Source organism: Perissodus microlepis, chromosome 1 (assembly GCF_051167445.1).
Source record: "Perissodus microlepis isolate ML-2025 ecotype Zambia chromosome 1, ASM5116744v1, whole genome shotgun sequence".
In the NCBI taxonomy this organism is placed as follows: domain Eukaryota; kingdom Metazoa; phylum Chordata; class Actinopteri; order Cichliformes; family Cichlidae; genus Perissodus; species Perissodus microlepis.
In genome coordinates, this window is record NC_140461.1 from 25,116,050 (window position 1) to 25,140,054 (window position 24,005).

General features: G+C 37.4%; 1 protein-coding gene across 2 annotated transcripts in view; it reads right to left on the reverse strand.

Annotated features, from left to right (window-relative positions):
* Nucleotides 1–24,005, reverse strand: part of LOC146393898 (protein diaphanous homolog 3-like) — a 158,154-nt gene that overhangs the window by 122,898 nt on the left and 11,251 nt on the right. For both annotated transcript variants that reach the window (XM_084936855.1, XM_084936850.1), the window contains exons 6-17: nt 14,724–14,798; nt 14,548–14,617; nt 13,036–13,172; nt 12,559–12,664; nt 9,619–9,729; nt 8,975–9,093; nt 8,600–8,716; nt 4,833–4,951; nt 4,669–4,733; nt 4,185–4,289; nt 2,468–2,785; nt 964–1,078 (exon numbers count right to left, since the gene is read on the reverse strand). In XM_084936855.1, coding sequence (XP_084792981.1) covers nt 964–1,078; nt 2,468–2,785; nt 4,185–4,289; nt 4,669–4,733; nt 4,833–4,951; nt 8,600–8,716; nt 8,975–9,093; nt 9,619–9,729; nt 12,559–12,664; nt 13,036–13,172; nt 14,548–14,617; nt 14,724–14,798 — 1,457 coding nt within the window. The remainder of the gene's footprint in view (nt 1–963; nt 1,079–2,467; nt 2,786–4,184; nt 4,290–4,668; nt 4,734–4,832; nt 4,952–8,599; nt 8,717–8,974; nt 9,094–9,618; nt 9,730–12,558; nt 12,665–13,035; nt 13,173–14,547; nt 14,618–14,723; nt 14,799–24,005) is intronic.

Here is a 24,005-nt window from a genome sequence, read left to right on the forward strand (position 1 = left end):
TAACCATTTATATTTTCTGTTGCTTTTCAGCTAAATTATTCTGTATCTAAAAAAAGACCATTTCTTTTAAGGTTCAATGATTGCACGATGCTTATAAACCCAGAGTAATACTGCTGAAGTATCTTAATTAAGACAATCTTAATTATTACTTTTACCATCCAGCTGAGACAAGAAGACTGAAGAAAAAGTGAAGTAGAAAGTTTAAAGCAGTGCTGAACACAAACTAATGTACACAACTGTCTAGACGAGTGAACTGAATAGACGAGTGCGGAAAATTTCTAAAAAGAAAGTCAAAGAAAACAAAGAAATATTATGTAATAATAAGTTAAATAATGTATTACACACAAATGCTTAACTGTGTGAAAACATCTGTTTATGAAGGATGTCCCAAGTAAAAGATTAAAAATGGTTCATAATAATTTAGTGATAAAAATGTCATATTTCAACTGTGGTAATTTATGTTAAAAAAGAGAGTCATTTAATTAAAAATATATTCTATACAATCAGCATTAGTTTTTCTGTATCTTATTTTGAAGGAGTAATATGTGTTCGCAATGCATTGTGGGAAGCAGAAGCTACAGTCAGTTGGGAAAAAACATGGTACAGAAAACCTGCCTGTGTTTAAACTTCATCTCCTGTGGCCTGAATCTTTATATACACCATCGAAAGCAATGGCTTTTCACTCAGCACTTTCATCGAGTTATTCAAGCCACAATTGTAAAAGATTGTAAGCCGTCGAGAATACCGTAATAAAGGAGCAAGACGCTCAGTTTCCTGGCTCATGAAAATTGAGTTTGGCTTGCTGTTGACCTGCGTGTTGAATACACTGTGTATGTTAATACACAGTGTATCCAACACGTAGCGATAACAGTGTAAAGGATAACCAAGCCTTCTCAGAATACAATGCACCACCTTGACAGATGGAAATTCAATAAGTGCATTAAACAGTAGATGGAGTCTTACCTGTTCTCTGTGATCCAAAAGTAAGAGCAACTCTGTTGAGCAGATCTGGCTTTGCATACTGGTCCTCATCAACCCGCACCCAAAAACAGCCCTCTGACATTTCTTGGGGACGAATCTTAAAATACACAGCCATAATTTAACATCTTTAATTAACCAGTTAGGGCTTGACAGAGAAATATAAAGATTACTTAATTATTTATTAGTCACATTAAAGCCTCGAGATATAGTTTCCCATGAAGACTGACACCAAATGTTATAAATAAATAACAATAAGCACGCCACCAGGTATTTGCATTTCTTTCCAGATTAATATAAAGTACAGTATTCCCATTACTCAATGAAATAGTTTTCCTCCTTGGAACAATAACAAAGTCAGCAGAATCTACAATACAGACTAAAATAAAGAAAGTCAGACAAGCAGGTAGATAAATAGATAAAAGTTGGTAAAACCTCAAGCTTAATTTTAAAAATATATTGAGGAGTCTTTAAATTGAATCCATAGTCTATCAAAGAATATTTTCAAAGTGAATACTTCCTTTAATCACCAAACGCTGGTAGCACTGCTGATGTTTTGAAGAATCAACTATCTTTCACTGCATATTTTTGTAGTTATATTAAACTGATCTCGTTGTCACTGTCAGCAACTGGCTTTGAAAGGCAATTAGAGCCAAGATACAAACATTGTTGCGTGACTCAATATGCCGGACCTTACTAATTGTGTAAATTGCCAGCTGTATTTTTGTATGTCCACCAAAGCCAAACCTTTCAAGTTCTTGTTATATGATGAAGAAATGAAGAATGGTCAAATTAACACCATGAAACTCTGGTGCAGATGTGGATCACCTTGTTTAAAATTGCAAGACAGGGCACTGACCTCAGCAAAGATACCCTTACTAAGTGCCACTCTATTAGGAAAGTGATAAATGAGTGTCACTGCATTAGGACTGCTGTTTGTGGGCAACAGTTGGAAGTTAAACTCTTATTAATGAGAAAGTTTTACAACAGCTTTGTCCCAAACACAGCCATATGCAAGGGTCTTCCACAGCTGCAGGACAGGTTCTCCACATGTCCTACAAGAATGTTCTCTGTAAATTTCAAACATCTGGTTTAATTTGCTGAACATCTGTACTGTTGTAAATCTGACATTAAATTATTAATCAAACCACAAACTAACATCGCTGGTGGTGTGAACTAATATTGCTTTGCGGATAACAACATCTGTATTAGTACCACAGAGGCTGCTCTGACAATAGCATCTGATCATCTGTTATTTTCAATTATTTCTGGCTTGGCACAAAGTGAGAAAGTTGTTGTTTAATTCTCAGAGAAACACCTGTACTTAGCAGGAGCTGCCAATAAACATCAGGAACAAAATAGAGGGCCTCTACGTGGCCTAAAGTTTAGTTTCTTCTTTCAAAGTTTTTGAAATACTTCATTTTTTATAATGTAACATACACTACGGTGCATTGTACCAACTGTAGTATGTTACATCTGTGAGTCTTACCTTGGACCAGTTCAGGCGCTTCATGGAGGTTTCAGGCTTGAATTCTTTCTTTGGCCTGAGGCCATAAGGCAGAGTGTGGTGGGTAGGTGAGCCTAGACCACCCCCAAATCCAAGAGGGGGTGGTGGGGGAGCACCAAATGGAGGAGGCATTCCAGGTGGTGGAGGTGGTGCAGGACAACCAGGTAACGGAGGCGGAGGGGGAGGTGGTGGTGGGACTGGCCCAAGAGATGCTGGAGCAGGAATTGGAACCCCAGATGGGATTGTTGAAGAAGATGATGCCTGTCCAGCATTGGCCGGCCCCACAGGTACAGCTCCAAACTGAAAATTCAAGCAAAAGAAAATTCAGCTATAGAAGTAGAAATAAACACACACATGTGCACGCACACACACACATGCACGCACAGAGCTCAGACCTGAAGCAGTTTTGAATTGAACAGTAAACTGTAGCCTGGAATTTAAAAGATTATACTTGAAATACAATTAAATTTCCAAAACAGGAGCACAATGCTAAGCTACCTTGAAGCAAGGTAATGAACAAGGCTGATGATACGACATCTCAATCAGCCATTCCCAGAGTTCATAGTTTAGGGCTCCATGCTATTGCACTTAGCTTCCAACTTGAAATGTATTTTCTGCAGAATGAACGCCTTCGTATTTTTTTTATTTATTTATTTTTTAAATATCACGTGGCAGTGAAATCACATGTCAAAGAAAACAAAGAAAAACGACTTATTGGAGAGACCAAAAGCAAAACAAAATGTGTTTATACACCATGTTCTGTATTCTTTCCTGTGTAATACCTCTACGGTATGGATACCAGAGCTGTACTCTTTCAACCATTCAGTAAAGGCCAAATGCTCAGAAAGGGTCCAGATTCTGTTAAGATCATACACACAATGATGTTTTTTCAAAAATACAAAAAAACAGAAATGCTATAACTGGCCCTACAAGCTTTGTAAATTGTATCATATAGAGCAAATGGCTTATTGATCCATGCACCAGTTTTAGATTAAAGACGCAGACTAAAGGTCAGCCCTGGGCTCTTATTCTGCGTCTGCAGGGAAGAACACCTTTGCTGAATTAACAAGCATGAGTGAAAGTCTGTTTGGTGGGAGCGAGACTGATACAGGCATGGTCAAAGACAAAGAGACAAAGTATGTATGCATGCACCTGCACCGGTTAAATGTACCAACACCATTTGAACCAAGGCAGTATTTGAGTATTCATCCTGTGTTTGCTCACTCAAATTGAAAATTTATCATGGAAAAAAGGAAGTTCTTTTCCTCTCTCTGAGTGTGTAGTTATCTTGCAGTGCCAGGGTGTAGGAGTAACTCTCTGGAGTGTTGTGGTATGGGAAGGGGGGGCTGAAGGGGTTGTCAGAATAAATTGCTTTTAGAACAATTTCCTCTTATGGGATAGAGATCAGAGAATTAGAAATGGCCAACATGGAGGACTGGTCAGTATTCCTATTAGACTTAGTGTCAGCTAGCCAGTAGAGCAGCCTCTATGTCAAAGCAAACAGCAGGCTCCAGTGAATAAAACCCCCACCCCTATGCCGCAACCCTAAATAACAAGAACATCTCATCATTGGAAAGTAAGAAAAGAAAGTTGAATTGCATTTCCATGCAATATTCAAGGGATTTTAATTAGTAATCCAATCCAACATTTTCTTACATCTCATATCCCATTTCGAATAAAAAGAAATGTACAAAAATACCTGGGACCTGAAGGCCTGTAGCTCTGCTTGGAGTTCAGCTATTTTTTCTTCACACTTGACCAGCTGAGCTTGTGCCTCCTGTCTGCTTAGAAACTCCTCATCAAACTGAAAAAAGAGCACCAAATATCCAGTTTATTCAACCAAGCACACATAATACTGACTTGGAATATAACTTGAAATTAGCTGATTTCAGATAATGGTAGAAACCGATACAATTACACTGCTACATTACAATAAAACATTGTTTTATTATATCTTACTTTAAAATGAATTTTGTGTATTTTAAGGTCAGTCTGGTCATTATTCCACAGCAAGATGTCACGGTTGCTAACTGATGTTTACAAAAACCTATATGGTTGTTATTCCTATGGCCTCATTATATTTAGATTTTTAGAAGAGTTTGTGTTTCATTAGTACCTTATTTTATACAACACAGTTTAAATGTCAGCATGCTATATTTTTGCTTCCTTTTGTCATTACTTGCCTTCTGTGCCAGTTCCAAAGCTCGTTGTTCATATTCATCTATTCGAGATTTATCCACGCACACCTCTGAAAAACAAAAAACAACTAGTCAGAAATTATCAGTGCTCTACTGAAAGAAAAAAAAAAGTAATTTATAAAAAAAGCTATCAAAATTGTGCAACTTGCCTAATAGGTGGCTAAAGTCGACATCGAGGCGCTTGCGATAACTGAAATCTGGGTCAGATCCACTACGGTGGAGCACAATTTGAGAAACACATTCCTCAATGATCTTAAAGTACTGTGGCCTGCGAGCGAAGATAAATGAGACAAAAAGTGTAGAGAGATAGTTAGAAACATACAACTGTCTTTGAGCCACAGGCACAGGCTTTCAAGCAATTTTAATCTTTTATTTAACCAGGCAAACCATTAAGAACAAAATGCTCTTCACAATGGTGGCCTGATAATGGCAAAGAAACCTTAGTGACAAAATTTACACTCGCTTTTCTCTGCTGTAATAAAATTAACAATTTAAGTCACTCCTGGTAGCTGCATTTAAATGACATCAAATACTATGCATGGCTATCCACTGTGTTTACGCTACGTTACCTGCAGATGACATCAGGTTGCTGCAAGGTATCCGCATACAGTTCTACAAACATTACGCAGGATATCATATTACAGGAAATCGTTTCTGTCTTCAGTCTTTTCCAACTTTCCTTATTGTAAAAATGCCGTTTCATCTTTTATTCATGACATGCTTAATGGTCTGAATAATACAATACAATTTATACCATTTATGACTCAAAGTACAGCAGACAAGTTAAATAAAATTGCCATCTCCCTCTGCAAACTTGTGGTGTCAGATGTTCATGTTGTGTGACTTTGCACCACTCACACAACAATTTGCTGGCAAAGACTTCTTTTGATTATCGCAGATGTTCAGAGCTTTAAGGCTAGCGATGCTATTAGTTGGAAATTGATTACAATTTATTAACACAAAATATAATCTCTATTTAATACTGAAATTTTATGCACTGCATTGCTACACACAAGAAACAGTGAGCAAAGACACTCTGTGCTCAAGGCCTAATGCTTTCCGCTTACTGTTGTACTTTAAATAAGGCCTGGGACTGCAAAAACACCTAATTGTATTTGTTAGTTTTAATATGTTTAGTGTATGCAGGAAGAACACGGCTAGCAAAAAGATACGGGAAATGTGCCCGACATCTTTTACAGTTACTGTATTATATCAGAGATAGTTTAAAATACTAACAGATGGCTCTAAACTAATTAGCATATTAGCATATTACTGAGTTGTTTTTTTCTTGTTGTTTTTCAAGTAATAGGTAAAATTTGAAAACAACTCACAAAATAAAAATCACAACATGGTACACTTTACATGCACAAGCATATAATTACTGTAATTAACACTAATTAATGGAAATTATACATTTTACAACTTGGAGGGGGAAAAATGCACACAGATACCTTAATGCAGAGAATAACTACATAATTCCCAGTTTGGCCCCTTTTGATTTTTATTTAATAATTAAACTAATAGTGGTGTATCAGATGTCTCACAATATATCAAATATTGAAAACCTATGCCAACAGGAAATGGAAGTACTGTAAGGAAAGAGAAAATTTATCACAATTTTATTTATTTAAAATTCTGCCCCCCCTTTGCTTTTAGGAGGGTGGTAATGTGTTTTCTTACATACATGTGTCCATATATACCACAAATTTGGTATTCACTGAAGCAATATTTAAGCTTTCTGTAGGACAGGGAATCAACTGTGTTGCTAATGTTACACAGGTCCCTGTTACAAGACCCTTTGGGTTCCTTCAAACCTAGCGCCTTAATAAAAGCACTGTTTTGATGATAATATCAGCAAACGCTGAGTAATTGCATTTAAACTGTTTCATATGGCTCTGCTGGGCACACTGATCAAAAAATAACCAGGGCCAAGCCTCAATAAGCAGAAGGAAATAATATAATAACAACAGATGACATGCAACGCTAGGAGGCACAGTGCTATTGTGAGTTAAAGATAAAGTGAATGTTTGATCTGCTCATTATCTTACAATGATCCCGCTGAGAGTCCTAATCCCTTCTACACCAAATCATTAACTAATACTTTGATACTTACAAACAGTGATTAATCAGGGATATTGGTTTCTACCTCTTCCTAAAACAATGCAGAGACTGCATCTCATAATACCATGCATATGATTCGAAACATGAGCTACACAATGGAATCACTGAATGAATGCAGACAAAAACATTAACAAAAAGAATTCCAATAACTAAAACCAGTGCAGTTCATCAGAGGGACCACATTCAGACAATGCCTAATCTGCCACTAAGGACAATCAACAATGCAAGACAAATTTCTTAAGCAAACCCAGTACACATATTTAACAGAAATACTATAAGCTAATGGAGCCTTAACCACTAAACTACAGGGAGAAATATGTTCATTCCATTAAGCTACAATTTTTAAACAGTCCTCACAATACTGATGTTAAATTATAAGCTGAATTAGAGTGAATTCATGTTCTAGATAAAAACAAAATCAAAGGATAATGTATAAATTTTTTATGGTCAATTTTTAGTACTTTTTCCTGATGAATAATTTAAAACATAAGTCAATTATTATAACTGCTAGTTGTTATTAGAGATGGACCGATACGAATCATTCCGATACTGACCTAAATTACGGGATCGGATATCGGAGAGAAATAAAAAATGTAATCCGATCCGAAGTATCACAAAATCACCTCACAAAACGCGCTACTCATTAGATTCAGTGGGGATAAAAACATCCTACAGAAACGCAGCTTTTCAAAAGCAGGGATGGGCAAGAGTTCAACACTCAGTGAAAGACTGTGTGGGCAGCTAGTTAAACAACAGAACAGTACTTCTCAAACTAACACTTGAAAGACATTGGGGGCCTCATTCTCTCAGTTTCAGTTCATGATGCACTGTCTATGTACAACTCTAAATTTTATATATAGTGATTTACAAATCATTGATTTTAGGTTTTCTCCTCTCTTCTTACCATTTTTTTAAGATGGCTTCAAAAATTGTGTACTCTAGACAGTTACATCCCTGCAACAGGGAGCAACAGTGTATGTTTTTAAATGTATTAAATATTTGTGAATGGTTAATGATGTTTAGCAAAGTGATGGCAGTCATAGAAGCACCAGTGCTTAAATAAAAAAAAATGTATATATTAAAAATAATAATAATCAGACAGAGCTAGAGAAGAGCACCAAAAAGGTGTTGTTTTTTGGCAGGTGATGCATTTTGTATTCTTCAGACTAAAGCTCCATCTTTTGATCAAGCCAAGTCACACCCAACAGCAAAAGAACCAACATAAAATAAGCCTTTGAAAAGCACCATTAATAGGAGATGAGAAATGCTCTGTAGCAATGGCTTCTGTAGATGGCTTAGAGATGAAAGAGAAAGCATTCTCTTTGTTAACCAATGTCATTGAGAGGGTTTAAGGCAGCAAGAGCTAGACCTCCACAAAGCATAAGCTCTTCAACAGTGTACATCATTAACGATGTTCAAAACTGCTTAGACCCTGAGATGTGTGTGCATTTAGGTAAAATGTGACATGAAAATGCAGTCAGAATACAGTCTAGAGACTGTAAATTACATTACTATACTCTGCTATTTTTAAGAAAACTAATAGGGCAAACAAATAAACCTGATTAGTGAACAAATAGATATAAATAAAAACTACTAAGGACAATTGTAAGTATACAAGTAAACGTGTAGTCTAAATAAGGAAACATATTTAGCTGATTCATTTAACTGAGAAGTAAAGCATTACTCGATTCATTAAACTCTGTGTGTGTGTGTGTGTGTGTGTGTGTGTGTGTGTGTGTGTGTGTGTGTGTGTGTGTGTGTGTGTGCGTGCGTGCGTGCTTGTGTTGATTTTTACCTGATCAAGTGGTCATTTCGTATAAGCACGAGGTGCTGCAGTATAGAGAGGAAATATGGCTCTGCACTGCTGTCCTTTACCATGCTCTGCACAATACTGAATATATCACCTGCATCAGTGCAGCGAGTCAAGGATTTGTACTTCAATGTCAACAGTGCAATTTCACATAAAAAAGAAGGTAATGAAATAAAAGTAAATGTAAGAAATATGTGTTTTGACTCTAATTTACACTTTTGTTTGCATAATGTCAGAAATAATTTACCTTAACTGGATCCCATGAATGTCTCATAAGAAAATTAGGCACAATTACAAGACACAAACACTGAATCATAAATCCAAATTGTATGTACCTTTTTATAATAAAGACAAGGATATTCAAGCTCACTCTTAATGTCTTCCAGTCTGTGAGAGAACTCCATCATGTCCTCTTCTTTGTGCTCCTCAAATACCTTGAGCTGAATGTCAAGGGCCTCATTCCTGATGACTAGCAGTTGCTACATAAGGATCAAGGTGCAAAAAGAAGGTGCATAAAGAATTATGCAAAATTAAATAGTGAGGAAAGCTCAAGATCCTTTACTAAACTCAAGTAAAGACGAGGAGCTCATCCTAACTGTGATTATTTACAGGTGTGGGCACCAGCGTTTTACTTTCATTTATTATTTTCTCATTTTGCTGGCAACAACAACAACACTGCTTACAAAAGTTAAACATGTTAGCTAGATGGTATAAAAGCCAGAAGGAAGATTATTATCCGAGACACTAGAAACTTTATTGGTTTCTGGCTGTCGCACAGACAGAGGACGTGCAAACTCTCCTCTGTGTTTCATGAATTATTTGCTGGAGTAAAACGACGATATTTCACTGAAGTGGACAACTCATTTTAATATTAATGCAAGGTGAGTCTGAGTTTATATTGTGTTCGTCTGTGTGTGTGTGTGTGTGTGTGTGTGTGTGTGTGTGTGTGTGTGTGTGTGTGTGTGTGTGCGTGTGTTTGTGTGTGGTGGTTATGTTTTGCTTACCGGCAATATCTCTTTCAGGCCACAGCGCATAAATTCATTTCTAATGTGCAGCCTGAAGTCCAGCTCATCAGGGGATGTTACTAGTGCATTGATGAGCTGCATGCATGCCACCTGCAACATGGGGGTACACAGAACAAAGACAGTGTGAGAGAAGGGAAGAGAGCAGAGTGAGAGAAAGAACCAAAGAAAGAGATGATAGACTTTTTTCCAGAAGATGATGAAAAGCGTGCTGGCATGCATTCTAAATGAGCCATGTCCCTTGGAAGCAAAGGACCATAACTAATGCATGTCTATTTTCTCCAGTCACCAACTGGGGGGTGGGGGCTGATTTTAATATTAATGTAACAACTGCAGCCCCATGTACACACATACACACACAACTAACCAACTGTCAATTTAAGGGCAAACTTGCTGTTTTGAAAGCAGTTTTTCCACTCCCCTCTGAGTTTGGTTTATTACGCAGGGACAGCTGCATTGTGTGACTCTTCAACTACCCAGGCAAAGATAAACAGAAAAATCAATTATTGACCAGTATGGCAATCCATTCATGTGTGAAAAGACAATATGGCAATGCTAGATATTCAGGTGATGTTTAATTTGATTGCACACTCTCATCTTTGGTACTCCAGTTTACTAATACCTGTCACCAAAGAGCCTCTTTAATATTGTAACGCTACTGATGTTACAAAGTATCACAGCACCTTTGTATTGCCTGTCAATAAGTCACCAACACAATCACAGGTCCCCACCCACACTAAGTGCCAGATTTGGCTTTGTGGATTTTAGTAAAGTTCAAGCTGAAGGGTCATCTTTTGACATAGCACAAGCTGCATATGGTACTTACAGAATGCTATTTCCAAGGAGCATAACAAATACAGCAGGAGCTCCGGGAAAAGTGTATCACTGCACAAAGCGATGAAGGGCCTAGTGGTTAAAATTAAATCATGTAGTTTTTACTCTAAATGGGAAGTCATGGAACTCTTATCACACCTCGTACATTACTTCAGCTTTATATTTGAGATAGCAAATAAGACAAATATGAAGACATTGAGATAGGAGTATTAAGAGACAATACTGGTATCCTCAATTTTAGTATTTATGGTTTAAAAAACGTTCCCTAGGCTGACACTATGAATAAAAGTACCGAAATAGAACAGAAAGCCTTTAGCCACACATTTCAATGCTTAGGATAAAAGTATCTATGCTTTAATAATGCATGGGGTTAAAGGGGATTTGTGCTGTCTATTAGACAGTCGAGGTAATAACAAAGCATCAATAAAACACAACAAAGTACAAAGGGCAATGTTTGTTTGGCCACAGATGAGTTCTGTGTATTTAATATCCTTGTGTAAAGTAAATTCTACTTTCTAGTGCACTGGGAAAAAAAATCCTGCTTGTTATTTTTCCCACTTCCTTTCTATAAATACCTCATTTTAAATTCCAGTGTCTCCCCTTCCCTCACCAACTATTGATTCCTTACTACTTCTTTTTTTTCTTTTGGTGAGAACTGGTCAAAGGTAATACAGTAAACTGAATGTGAATGCTATTTGGTATCACAAGGTACTACAAACATAAACCAAATTCTTATTCCAATAATATGAAAAACATGATTTAATCTTCATCATATGTGCCTCAATTATTGCTCATGTTATGGGGAGCTCTGTTTAACAGTCACACTATATAAATGTTTTAAAGGGACAAGAAGTTTCCATAATTTAAATGATTACATTTTAACATGCAAACCTGCGCTGTTTGAAACAGTATATATGCAATGTTTTAAGTGTGTATAACAGCTTGGAGAGTAAAGATGCAAACGATTTTATCTAAATGGAGAATGTGTAGAGGGAATACACACAATAATAAAATGGCCCGTTTTTATGTTCGTCTTTTTGTTTAAGGCAGAACATGAAAAGGGACTTGTATATTGATTAAATAAGCATGTTCTTCTAATGCTTGCTTTTATGTTTCTCGTTAACGTGTTAACTGGTATAGGGACTGTTCCTTACTTAGTCTGCCCAGCTGTCTGTAGATTTTAAGCTGATGTTTATTCAAAACAAATGGTGCAGATGAATTAGTGGGTCGAATTTTAATTTCTGACATGTCTGGTCTGAAAGCGATCATTAAAAAGTGACATCTGTACTTAACTGAAGCATCTGGCACTGACGAGTTCATGAGAAACAGAATGAATGGACTTTTTTTTTTTTTTTTTTTAATTCTGATGATGTTGCGCTTGCAAGTGGTGTTTTCTGTATTACTGCTGCTCAACATGTAGGTCTATTTGCCTCGAAAAACTAATTATATAGCATGAGATGTTTGTTTAACGATGGTGTTCACATCAAAATTGAAAATAAACAAAGTTGCTCACTTCTTTCATGCTGAAAAAACAGAACCTTCAAAAAATTCTGAGAGGGCTTTATGTAGCATTGGTGTTTATTTACTGTAACTGATTCACCAAGAATTTAATTTAATTCATCTTCATCTATAGAGCACCAAATTACAACAACAAACACATTGTTAATGCAAATGAACAATGACACTGCCTTTAATTGGAGCATGCCACTTGAGACATTTCACCCACATGAATATAGTAGCCATATTTTCCCCAAAACAATTAATCAATTCTAAATAACATTAAAATACAAGCATTTTGCATATACTAAAAGGTGAGAAATGTCTAGGTGCCTTTTTAAGGTGTCACTGTGACTGGATCTGTGATTTGCAATTGCTTGACTGAAAATGAGGTGCAGATAAAAAAAATATGACAAAACAACAAAACAGGAATTTTATCAAACCTCACAGTGAATGTTTAAGTAACTGAGGGACCTTTGACGGGCTGTGATCTGTTGACATTGTCACGTTTTCACAGTTATTCTGTATGTAATATCAGTAAAATCTGCGGAAAACAAGGTGTCAGATGGTGGAAAAGTATTTTGCACTTACTTGTAATTGAACTGAGCGATCGCGTAGTCCTTGCACAATGGGACTGAACCTCTCAATGCCTCGCCATTCCCCCGCTGTGGTGATGGCTTCAAGGACCTTCTCCAAACTAAATGAGAACATAAAATGCATGACTGAACAGTTTGAGAGAGAAAAAATGAAGCAATGCATTCATTTTTAGGGATTTAACCATACGCTCTTTCCTATATTGTATCCAAGGTTCCTTGGAGTGCGCAAGTGACTGAATTATAAGGTAAATTACAGTGCAGTCTTTCTCTTACTGCTCTGTTAAGTTTCGGCCGTTTTATGACATTTTAGCACCATTTATTACTGTGTGCCAGTATGATTTAAACTGATAATAAAGACATGATAGTTATCCACTTTACTATTTAAGTATAGCCTAATCTAATGGAAAAACATTGTGCTTTAACATTAGAAAAAGTCAGTCAGATAGAAATGTTGAGAGAATCAATGACATACATGTTCTCTTCTCCTACAATGCAGATGGCTGACAACAGCTTTACCACATCAGTCATCATTGCAGAGTGGTTGGGATCAATGGCTCTTGCCAGTAAAGCAAGACTTTTCTCCTCCCCCAGAATTCGATCCAAGCCATACTGTAATGGAATCAAAACATTATTACCCAGACATGCTGCAATTTGCCCCATTTTTGTCAACAAAAATACAAATCCACATTAAACAACAAAACCAAAGTTAAGCTCATCATATATTTTCGTGTACTTCAAATGTATCTAAATGATCAAATATTTGACTGAAGTCATAAGAATAATGTGTCCCTTTTTTTCCTTTATTAAAAAAAACCAAAAAAAACCCAGAAAACTATGTCCTACATGTCAAAATTGATATCTAATTGCATCCACAAACACACATAAACTTAAAGTGACTTTGTAACACAATCTCTCCAATAAATCTACAATTTACCGGGGAGAAAGGTTTTCTTATTATATTTATTTTGTCAAAGGGCAATTTCACAGTGTGGTAACTTTTAGTATTACATTATTATGCCACTGGTGACAGAAGACAGAAAAATCAGACAAAGGCGGAAGAAGAAAAGGCTGTAGCGACAGCTGGCAGAGAACACCTGTCTTCTTGGCATTGTGGTTACCCCACATCCCAAGACACCTCTTTAGCCACAGAAAGGTCTGGGCTAACACAGAGGCCTATGGGTTTTTGCTGGCGCCTGGCACTTATTGAGAAGCAGGATTATATCAGAACTTGCAGCACATTTTACACCGGATATCTTTCTCCATAGGGTTTTAGCTCTACATGGAAAGTTGCCGGGAGGGTTCTTATCCTCTCTGCAGCTACTGATAAACTATTAAGAAAAACAGCTGAAGCATTATGAATTATTAGTACTTGAGAAGTAAACATTTTAAATAGTTTTGGCCTGGGACATAGATCAGTAGGACCATCTACTGATCTTAAAAGAGATCTTTTTAATCACAATATGATCACATAATGATTATGCCTCAATCCTAAGGTTTATCTGACATTTTTATATTGCTGTGTTGATGCTCAGAATATGCTGGCATATGTCTATATGTCTGTCTGTGGGCCGATTTTGCTACAGAGCCACACCTGTGCAAGATACACTTACAAATTTTATAAGGGGTAGAGCTGAGGTAAAAATTGAGGTAAAGATCTAAGATGGGTGTGGCTGACTCATGAGTGCAGAGCTCCAAAGGTAGCAAAGTCAGACAGCCAATGACCTCTTCCAATTTTACACCCCTGTCAGTCTTTTGTATTTTTATGCATTTTAAGTTCCCATATAAACTATTTTTGTGATATGAACATTACAGCTCAAAAGGCCATGTTTCAAAAACTATAGTGTCAGTGTAGAATCATAATATATGAATTAGATTAGTTTAAAGAAACCTGATCTACAAAAACATACTTTTTATACCCAGCAAATATCAATCAAACAAAATAAGTGAAATAATAAAATGAAATAAAATAAGCTATTGTCAATACCTTGTTGTTCATGAAGGCTTTGAGACACTGGATAACTTTATGTTGGTTCTTTTTGTCAATTTTCTCTTGGCTATTGAAACAAGGGAGCAATAGGTTATTGTTTGCTATTAAACACTTAAAAGAATTAAATAATTAGTGAGACAGGAAAGAGTTTGAACATGAATGCATAAACTTACTGTTTCTGGAATAGCAACCTCTCCAAAATGTCGAGCAGCAGTCCAAGACCTTCATGCCCAAAGTTTTGCACCCAGCTGAAATAACAAACATGAAATCGATATCACAATAGTCCCAGACTGACAACTGACAACAATTTTATTCTCATCCACCAGACAGAAAAACAGAACTCAGTACTTTGTGTTGAAGAGAAAGGCAGTAGAGGTAAACAAGATACTGTAAAAAATAATTAAATAAAAAGGTTGCACATGCATACACTGTTATCCTCTGCTGTGTCTGAAATACATTAACACAGTAAAAGCTTTAAACACAAAATAAAGGGAAAGACTGGCCCATTGAAACCCACAGAGAGTGGATCCAGTGACTTTTATACATTCGGCTAGAAGTGAGTAAAGGCAGACGGTGTGATTGATTGTCCCACCATTGTCCAACGTTCATGTGTGAAAATGTTTTCTACCCAAACAGAAGATTTAGGACTGACATGTCACACAGTTCTTTCTCCAATAATGAGAAAAACACCAAATGAGAGAAAATCTTCTTCTCTCTCTTCAGCAGATTTTCAGAATCAATACCACAGCAGACTTAAGCATCTCCGATGGAGGAAAACTTTACTGAGAAACTTTTTTCCATGCCTCCTTCCCCACTTTTCTTCATTTCCATGTCAGCCTTCTGTATAAGAATGCATGTATTTTATTAGGCACATATATGATTAGCAATTAAATAAATCTGGTCTGCACCAGAAATACTAATCAGTTAATCATTAAATTCATTCAATTTCATTAATGCGCAATACCCAAATGCCTTGGTCTTATGTAGACTGTGGCAGAAGAGTATAACATAACTCTACTGGAACAATGACGTGGCTCTGACCCTATAAAGACAAAAGGCAGATGGTAACACTGCTAACACAAATGCACATGACACAAGAACGTGACTGTGTAAAACCAGCAAAGACAATGAAGAAACTGTTCATTATTTTAGGTTCTATATTGATTGCTGTCTAAGCGCTTTCTTCCTTTCACACCCGTAGTGGATTTATTTTCTCCAATTTAGCCGACTATCAAATTAATGCAAAAAAACACTTCACGAAATAAAAAACATTTTCTTGCTGCTCTTTACGTGAAAGCTGATTTTAGACACATCTTATGGAGAACGTACCTTAGATCCAATAGAATGCTGCCTGTGATTACAGAGTAATATTGAAAGCTTAGGACCAATGTATAATATAGATTTATTTTCCTTCTAAAGGGCAAATTCTTTCCAACCACTGAACTCAAAGAGCTATTCTTTAAAAAAGTGTGATGAAGAGTGACTCTACAAAGAGATTCACATGAATGAACATATTCTACCTTTATTCTACAACAGAGCTGTTTGGAATCAGATATCAGTAATAGTTTTGTTTCATATAAATTAGACAGAACAGTGTTATTAAGAAGTATTATGTTGTTTAATGTGGTGTTTACCTGGTTAACAGTTTTAATATAATATTGAGGTTCCAGAAAATTGAAACTCTTTCAATAAAACTACCAATTTAAGTTTGATTCATATTTTGCTACCCCTCTCTGCATCATAATTCTGAGAACTTGAGGCAGGCTGAAAACAGCATGAGAGAGAGAGGGGATGTAACACTGGGGGTACCAGGAGGTGAGGAAGTGAAGGTAGATGAGTTTAAATACCTGAGGTCAACCATCCAAAGCAAAGAGATAAAGGAGAAGTGAAGAGTCAGGGCTGTCTTTGTGACAGAAGGAAGGCAGCAAGAGTAAAAGGGAAGGTTTACAAGATGGTAGTGGCCTGCTATGACGTATGGCTTGGAGACGGTGGCCATAACAAAAAGGGAGGAGGCCAAAGTGGAGGTGACAGAGCTGACCAATGACCAGGGTCGATATGATTAGAAATGAGTACATGAGAGAGGCAAGGCTGAGCTGGTTTGGGCATGTGCAAAGTAGGGATAGTGGAGAGATTGTACAAAGGATGCTAAATGAGGAGCTGCCAGGCAGGATGAAAGATGAAGACCACAGAAAAGCTTCATGCATGTAGTTAAGGAGGACATGCAGAGGACTGGTGTGACAGAGAGGATGCTAAGGAGAGGGTGAGATTAAGGCAGATAATCCACTGTTGAGTCCCCTAAAGGGTGCGGCTGAAAGAAGATGAAGAATTGTAAAGAGGCTGAATACTGGCCCAGGCTTTTGGTCTCCCCGGATCCAAACACTTTCTGTAGTCTCCTTCTGCACTCAGGTTACCAGTACTTGCAAACCAAGGTACTCCAGCTTTAAGAATGAATACCATTGAACCAGAGGCATGAGCTAAATTGTAGACTGCCCCTCCCTCTTGTCTGAACCTCAATTCCATCTCTGAACATTAGCATTCACAGTTGTTGCTCTAATCACCACACTCTGTGCCTTCCAGCATCATATGTACATAAATTCTCAAGGCGGCAGGATAAAACGGGAAGCTGTTATCTAAATGCTTTATCTTGAAAAGAAGCAGGTTGTGTGTATGATTACATTTCCCCCCCCCCATCTACTGTTGTGTCTCTGAAGAACACTGATAAATGGCATTTTGTAATAAATAACCAATTTTAATGTTAATCCAAACAGATGGGAGATTAGTTATTGTTTTTCATTTGTTTGTTTTGATTTATTCAATGTAATCTACACCTGTCACAAAAATATGACAGGTAAACCCCATTCCAGTTTCTACATTAATATAGCTGCGCTTATAACAAACACCTTAGCTAAATCTATTAACAGGAAGCCCATCTGTTTGGGTGGGGTTTTGGGGTGTTGTTTTTTTTTTGTTTTTTTTTTTACAATTTCTCAAAATATGGAGGCACAAATGCATCAAAAGAAGCAGAATCCTCTTCTAATTGTTTGCACAATATATGGCTACATCACAAAGAATAGCCTGACAGGAGAAAGAAAAGGGGGGGGAGACCAGCTATCTGATTCCCAGCATGACTTCTGCAGTGTTTTAAAAAAGGTAAACAAAAACAAAATAATAGGGGCTTTTAATTCCCAACTTCATGCCATATACAAACATTTTCTGCATACTTCTCCACTTGTATATATTATATATAGAGTGACTGCACTAAAACATAGCCTTGTACCATCATTTACTACTATGAGAGCGTGTCAGGGTTAGATGGAAAGAGGCTGACAAAAACAGTGATGGCTTTACAGATGTAGATAAAAAAAAAAAAAAAAAGACTGCTGCCAAGGTAGATTAGAAAAAATGCTCTCAAGTTTCAGAGAGGAAAAAAAGACTTATATTCTACATTGGTCCCTACCCAGTCAGTACTGTAGGATTTTGGTTATAGAGGTCTTGATAAGAGCTTTATTGAAATTCATAGCCCAGTGGCAACTGTATGCAAGTTTTTCATCATCAACAGTTCAGGCAGAGAGCAAAGAAGAACAATCAGATGATCTCAAGCAGGAATTACAGAGGAAACCAGGATACCTGCACTGTGAGGCTTTCCTGAAACAAATATGAAAGACACTTGTGGAGACATAAGTGAAAAATGGATACTGGTGGTAAGTCAGCTTTCAAAGGCCGTTTGATGTTTTTAGCTTTTAGACATTCTGAAGATCTCAGAGGCCTGAAAGAGAAAATGGAATAGCTTTCCAGAACGCCTGAAGAAGTCTTATTAAGAGCAAGAACAATCGGGCCGATGCAAAAGTTTATGTAAGGAGCATGACTGTGTCCTAACGGAAGGTCAGGGAAAGTTTGGATACAACAAATAAAGCTGGACAGACTGCATTTTTTATTAAACATGTCTGTTAAATCATGCATTCACAGATCAAAACTCGTAGTCTTTAAAGTCACATTAAAGGCATGTTAACAGGCGCTCGGTGTTTTGGGTTTTGTTGTTTTATTTTTCAGAGACTGACCCAATCTGTTGTCAGTTTACTCATGGACAAGTTCAGACTTTGCTAACAAGGTCTGCATTTCCTCTTGCTGGTTCAGTTACCATTGTTGCCATCCTCAGTATTATTCAGCAGGTAGCTCACGGAACAATACAGGTTCGCATCTCGTGGTTACTCCACCATCTCTGACTTTAACTGGCAAAAGTGTTTCTTTTCTGTTCTGGAGATCAGCTACGAGCTACTGGACCACGAGCATTTCTCCTTCTCTCACCCCTTTTCACTCACTCACTCTTTATGTACAACTTTGCATTTAATTAAATTTTTATAATAATAATTTTAATTAAAGTTATTATTAATGTCTGGCTGTCTTCCACAGCATGTTTTTTGTCTGGCCTCCCTCCCTCATCACCATCTGGTGGGGGCAGATGGCTCCCTGAGTCTGGTTCTGCTGAAGGATTCTTCCTGTTAAAGGGGAGTTTTTCCTCTCCACTATCACCAAAGTGCTTGCTCATATGGGGCGGTCTGCATGTTGGGGTTTCTCTGTATTATTGTATGGACCATTTCCATACAATTTTAAGTGTCTTAATTGTTATTGTGATTTGGCACTATATAAATAAAATTGAATTCAACAGAATAACTAATTTATACCAAATCTTCTGACAATAGCTTTGAGGGAAATCAGGCTGTGGAAGTGCATAAACTGAAAGAGACAGCATACCAAAAACATTCTGAAGGGCCACATATTGATTCGGTCAACTGAAAGCCAAATCTTACATCATTTTGTGAATACACTGGCTCCCATGACCTCTTTTCCAACACCACAATCACTTTGCCAGAAATTCAGTCCAATAATAAATAAATATATCTATATATCTCTCCCATATATTTATATGTATATATGTGTGTGTGTGTGTGTGTGCGCGCGTGTTATGTCACAGACAGATTCTTGTTTTGTACTCCACATGCTGTCTGCCTAGACTCTAAAATGATTAAAGTATTTTATATTCTGTTCTGTCTGCTCATCTACCATTCTCTGGCAGCACTTGGGTTTCATTGGTTCCTAACATCTGGCACCCTCCCACATCCCAAATGAGAAAACTTCAATCACTCTCTGCCTGAATGTCGTCAGTGTTTGGAGAAGTGCTGTGCAAAAATTATCTAAAAAAAGAAAGGAGAAACTTTTTCTTTCTTAGTGAAGACACATACCTGGTAACATTTTATGTTATCAGTAATTCATAATGACACACATGGGGCATAGTTATCTACATCTAAGATATAACGCCACAATATTTCGATACTGTGAAAATACTCATTTGTGTTCCAAATACACAAATATGTATTGTGGGGATGGGAAGAATACGTTTTCCAAAAGTACAAGGCATGTAGGGCCCAAGTGTTTCAAACATTTTTGGTGGATTTCCAAAGCTCTGGTTTGCATCTCCCTTGTCAACAGATACCTGCACTCCAATGTGCCAAATCCAATTCAGCTGGTATGTATTGTGCTAAATGCAACACATGCCATATAACAACCGGAAGACAGCTCCCTACATATTTCACCTACAGGAGCTATCCAGCCATGGAAACCCACACCATGAAGCTCTCGCTGCAGTGTTTGTGCTGATGTTAATGTCAGAGAAGGTCCGGATCTCTGCAATCACAGAGTCAACAGAGCGATGGTGACTTTTTATATCCCTCGGCACTTGTGGTCTGCCATTTCGTGATGGAGTTTCTGTTGTTCTCAAATACTTCCACTGCAATAATGGCATCTTATTACAGTCTCACACTAATTCAGTTAGCTCTTTAGAATGAACCATTCTTTCGCAAATGTTTGTAAAGGCAGACTGCACGGCTAGTTGCTTGACTTTATCACCTGTGGCAACATGACTGAAAACACCCGAATTTAAAAGGCATAGGGTCCAGTACTTTTGTCCATGTAGTGTATGTAGGTTCTCATACATTGGTGCCAAAATACAGCTATGTTTCTGACTTTAAAAAAAAAAAGAGCTACATCATTTGCTTTGATTTTTTTTTAATATACAAACACGAGCAATAAAAAAATAGCTCCATCAGTGTCATGTCAGTACATGTTTATCTGAATAATAATGATAATTATATTATTACAAAATTATAATTTTGAATTTTATGGAAGATTTAGTTGCAGAGGTGAACTCTAAAACCTCTGAAAAAGCTGGGACCTACTGATCAGTTCACTCTATTTTTTCTTGAGTAGCAGCTCTCCAAGTGTGATTTTTCCATTTTCTATTTGATATTTACATGTAGCACTGAGGATTTATTAACGCTCACTGATTACAGCCTTACTGTAATCACAGCACACCATCATCAGATGCAAAAGAAGCACAGCAATATTTAACTGAGGGGTATCATTTCAGAAAGACACGAAAAAGGGAATAAGGGAAAAAGCATTGAAAAAAGAAAACAAATTAATCATCCCTCTCCATGGGAAACAAAAACAGTCATAAATCAAAGAGAAAAATGAGGCACCTTATCTGGCTAACTTCACAGCTAAGGTAGCTTGACTTCTAACGCAGTCTCAGGAGAATGGCTCCAAGGTTCCCAGGCAGTGCAGCACAGTGTTGCACTCTGCTTAGGCGGTTATGAACCAGATATAAAAAAATTAACTTTAAAATGTTGTCCTGTTCATAGCAAGTTAACCGACTACAGGAGGGCTCTCTAGGGACAGAAGGAGGAGGCTAAAATCGCAGCAATGTGGAACATCTGCAATACAAAAAGGGGTCATTTCACAGAGTGAGCAATGAATGACATTGTTCTCACTGACTACTACAGTACTCCTAAAACATAGATCATAAATAAATTAAACATAGATTATAAATGAGGATGAGCTAAACACTGAATTACCAGTCCTTAAAATACAGTCTGTTTTAAAACCACTGCAAACTACAACCTCAATAAAAACCATTAAGCTGCTGCATATGGAAGTACAATTAACTAATGACACAGGTAAGGCATTCTTACCTTTAGGTGTCTCCACTGCAAACCATCTGCCTGCATCTCATTCTATCCCTAGTATCCTCCTCTGTCATACCAACCATCTGCATGTCCTCCTTCACTACATCCAACACTCTCTGTGGCCCTGGCAGCTCCATCTTCAACATCCCTTATCCAATATATCCACGATTGTTTCTCTGTACGTGTGCAAACCATCTCAGCCTTGCTTTTCTTACTTTCCTACTTACTTAACTATTTTTATGTGTATGATCAGTTTGCAAATTTTGACATGTTGTTCATGGGTAGTTGTATATGACAGGAAGAGCATTCAAGGTTTCTTTTCACATTGTTGCTAAACTTTACTATATAGCTAAACTGAAAAAAAAAAACAAAAAAAAAACTGAGCACTTAAAGCTGAAGGTCAGTTTTAATAAAAAATGAAAAACCAATTTCCACTTGTTTGTCAGATCCATTTATCAAATCCATTTAATACAATTGCATTTTGTAGCTTTGCTGGTCCTGTGGTCTAGCACTGTGGCCTTCCTTTTAAAAAGAAAAAAAAAAAGAAAAAAAAAAGAAGGGGGGGGGGGGGGGGGGGGGGGGGCTGCGGTAGATACAGTAAAGGAGTCGAGAATCACACTGTGAGACTGTAAAAGTGCCAAATTAGTACCAAATTAACTCAGCTTGCATGCTCTAGCACAGAGAGAATGATCAGGAAGCGTAAAAGTCTTACAACCTATACTAGTAAGATAACCCTTATATTATGAAAATGTGTAAGCTGTTTGCTTCAGTGCAGAGGGGGAAGAAAAAAAAACCCACTGATCAACATCCAAACCAATGTTTTCAGCTTAGGTAGAGTTCTGATGAAACCAGACTGCGTTATTTTACAAAAGACTGACAGTCTGTCATCATGAGTGGTGACTTCATTCAGTGTCTGTGCTGACCATTCAAACCATCAAACCACAAAGCAGTGTCCGATCGTTGGAATCAAAGTTTTAACATCATTACAGAGTACATAAAGTACCTATCAGTGCAGTCTAACACAGTTTTGAAGTGAGGTTTAGTCATAGAGCCACATTAGCATTGTGACTGGCAGCATAGCTACATTACCCACACGCTTTTCTTTCCAAGCTCCTTAGACTACGATGACCTGGATGACTGAGAACCTTCACAGACATACCCACATTTATTATAGTCACCTAGATCAATATTGATACAAGATTTACAGATTCCCAAAACATATATAAATAGAGTACATCTCAGTATTTATCTGATTACTATAAATATGGAATGAGAATACTCTAAAAAAAAAAAAAAATATGAGAAGACAGACACTGGTTAAATAACCTGATCAAACCTAATGTGTGGCACCTAAACCTTCAGGAAATCTTGTTTTTTTGTTTACTTTTTCCACAAACAGTTTAGGTAGCTGAGGGCAGTTATACTTATAATGCAAGCAGGCAACTTTCTACAAGATGCTGGCGTGCAACCAGACAGGAGTGACACATGACAGGTCAGTATTGAGCTGGTCTTAGTTGTTTGTTTGCTTTTAGCGCTTCAAAGATGCAATAAAGCATCAACCATCACAACATGGCTGTATCCCAATTCAGGGTCTGCAGCCTTAAAGTACGCAGCCTCAACGATCCTCAAGGGCCGCGTACTTAAAGACCGCTAAGGCCGGAAGTGCGAGGCTTGTAAAATGGGACGGTCTAGCCTCCGTTGCGCTGCCCAGGTTGCCTAGCAACCATGATACTAACAGCTGGAAACGTTTCATACAGCATTGTTTGACAGAAAAGAAGGAGAAAATCTTTTGTTCATTTGTTTGTTTGTTTCTACATGAGCTTTGATCATTCTCTGATTAAGGTCAGCTATTGAACGGCGTATATTTTAAAGTAAAGGCTTTAAAACCAAGTTAGTACAAACGTCACTAATGTCACATAACTTTGCCGACATGTGGCCAACAGTAATGTTTTGATGTTCTTCGTTATTGAACATTTGCACATAAGTGACATAATATTCAGTACTTAGTTTACTATGTTACTCTTCGGGCGCCCCTCATCCGCCGTTTTTTTTCGGCAAAATTATCCAAACCCACCGCCGCGCTATGCATTCTGGGATATGTTGGGCCACGAAGTCTACACCGCCACGTCCTTAAAATTCAGGGAAATGAAGGACACATTTGAGGGCCGCATTTCGAGCAGCCTTCGAATTGGGACAGCCTTCGTCGCGTCGCTGTGACGTAATCGGCCTTAAAATGCGGCCTTTAAGGCTGCAGACCCTGAATTGGGATACAGCCAATGTCAGTGTGTTAGCAACAATACTGACTGGACATTTTATAACTGACACCTGCCATTATGACAGCAAAACACGTAAACTTGCACGCCAAAAAAAAAAACAAAAACACAAAAACATTATGATTAAAGGATGGTTAGATTAATATGAACTAAATTTGAA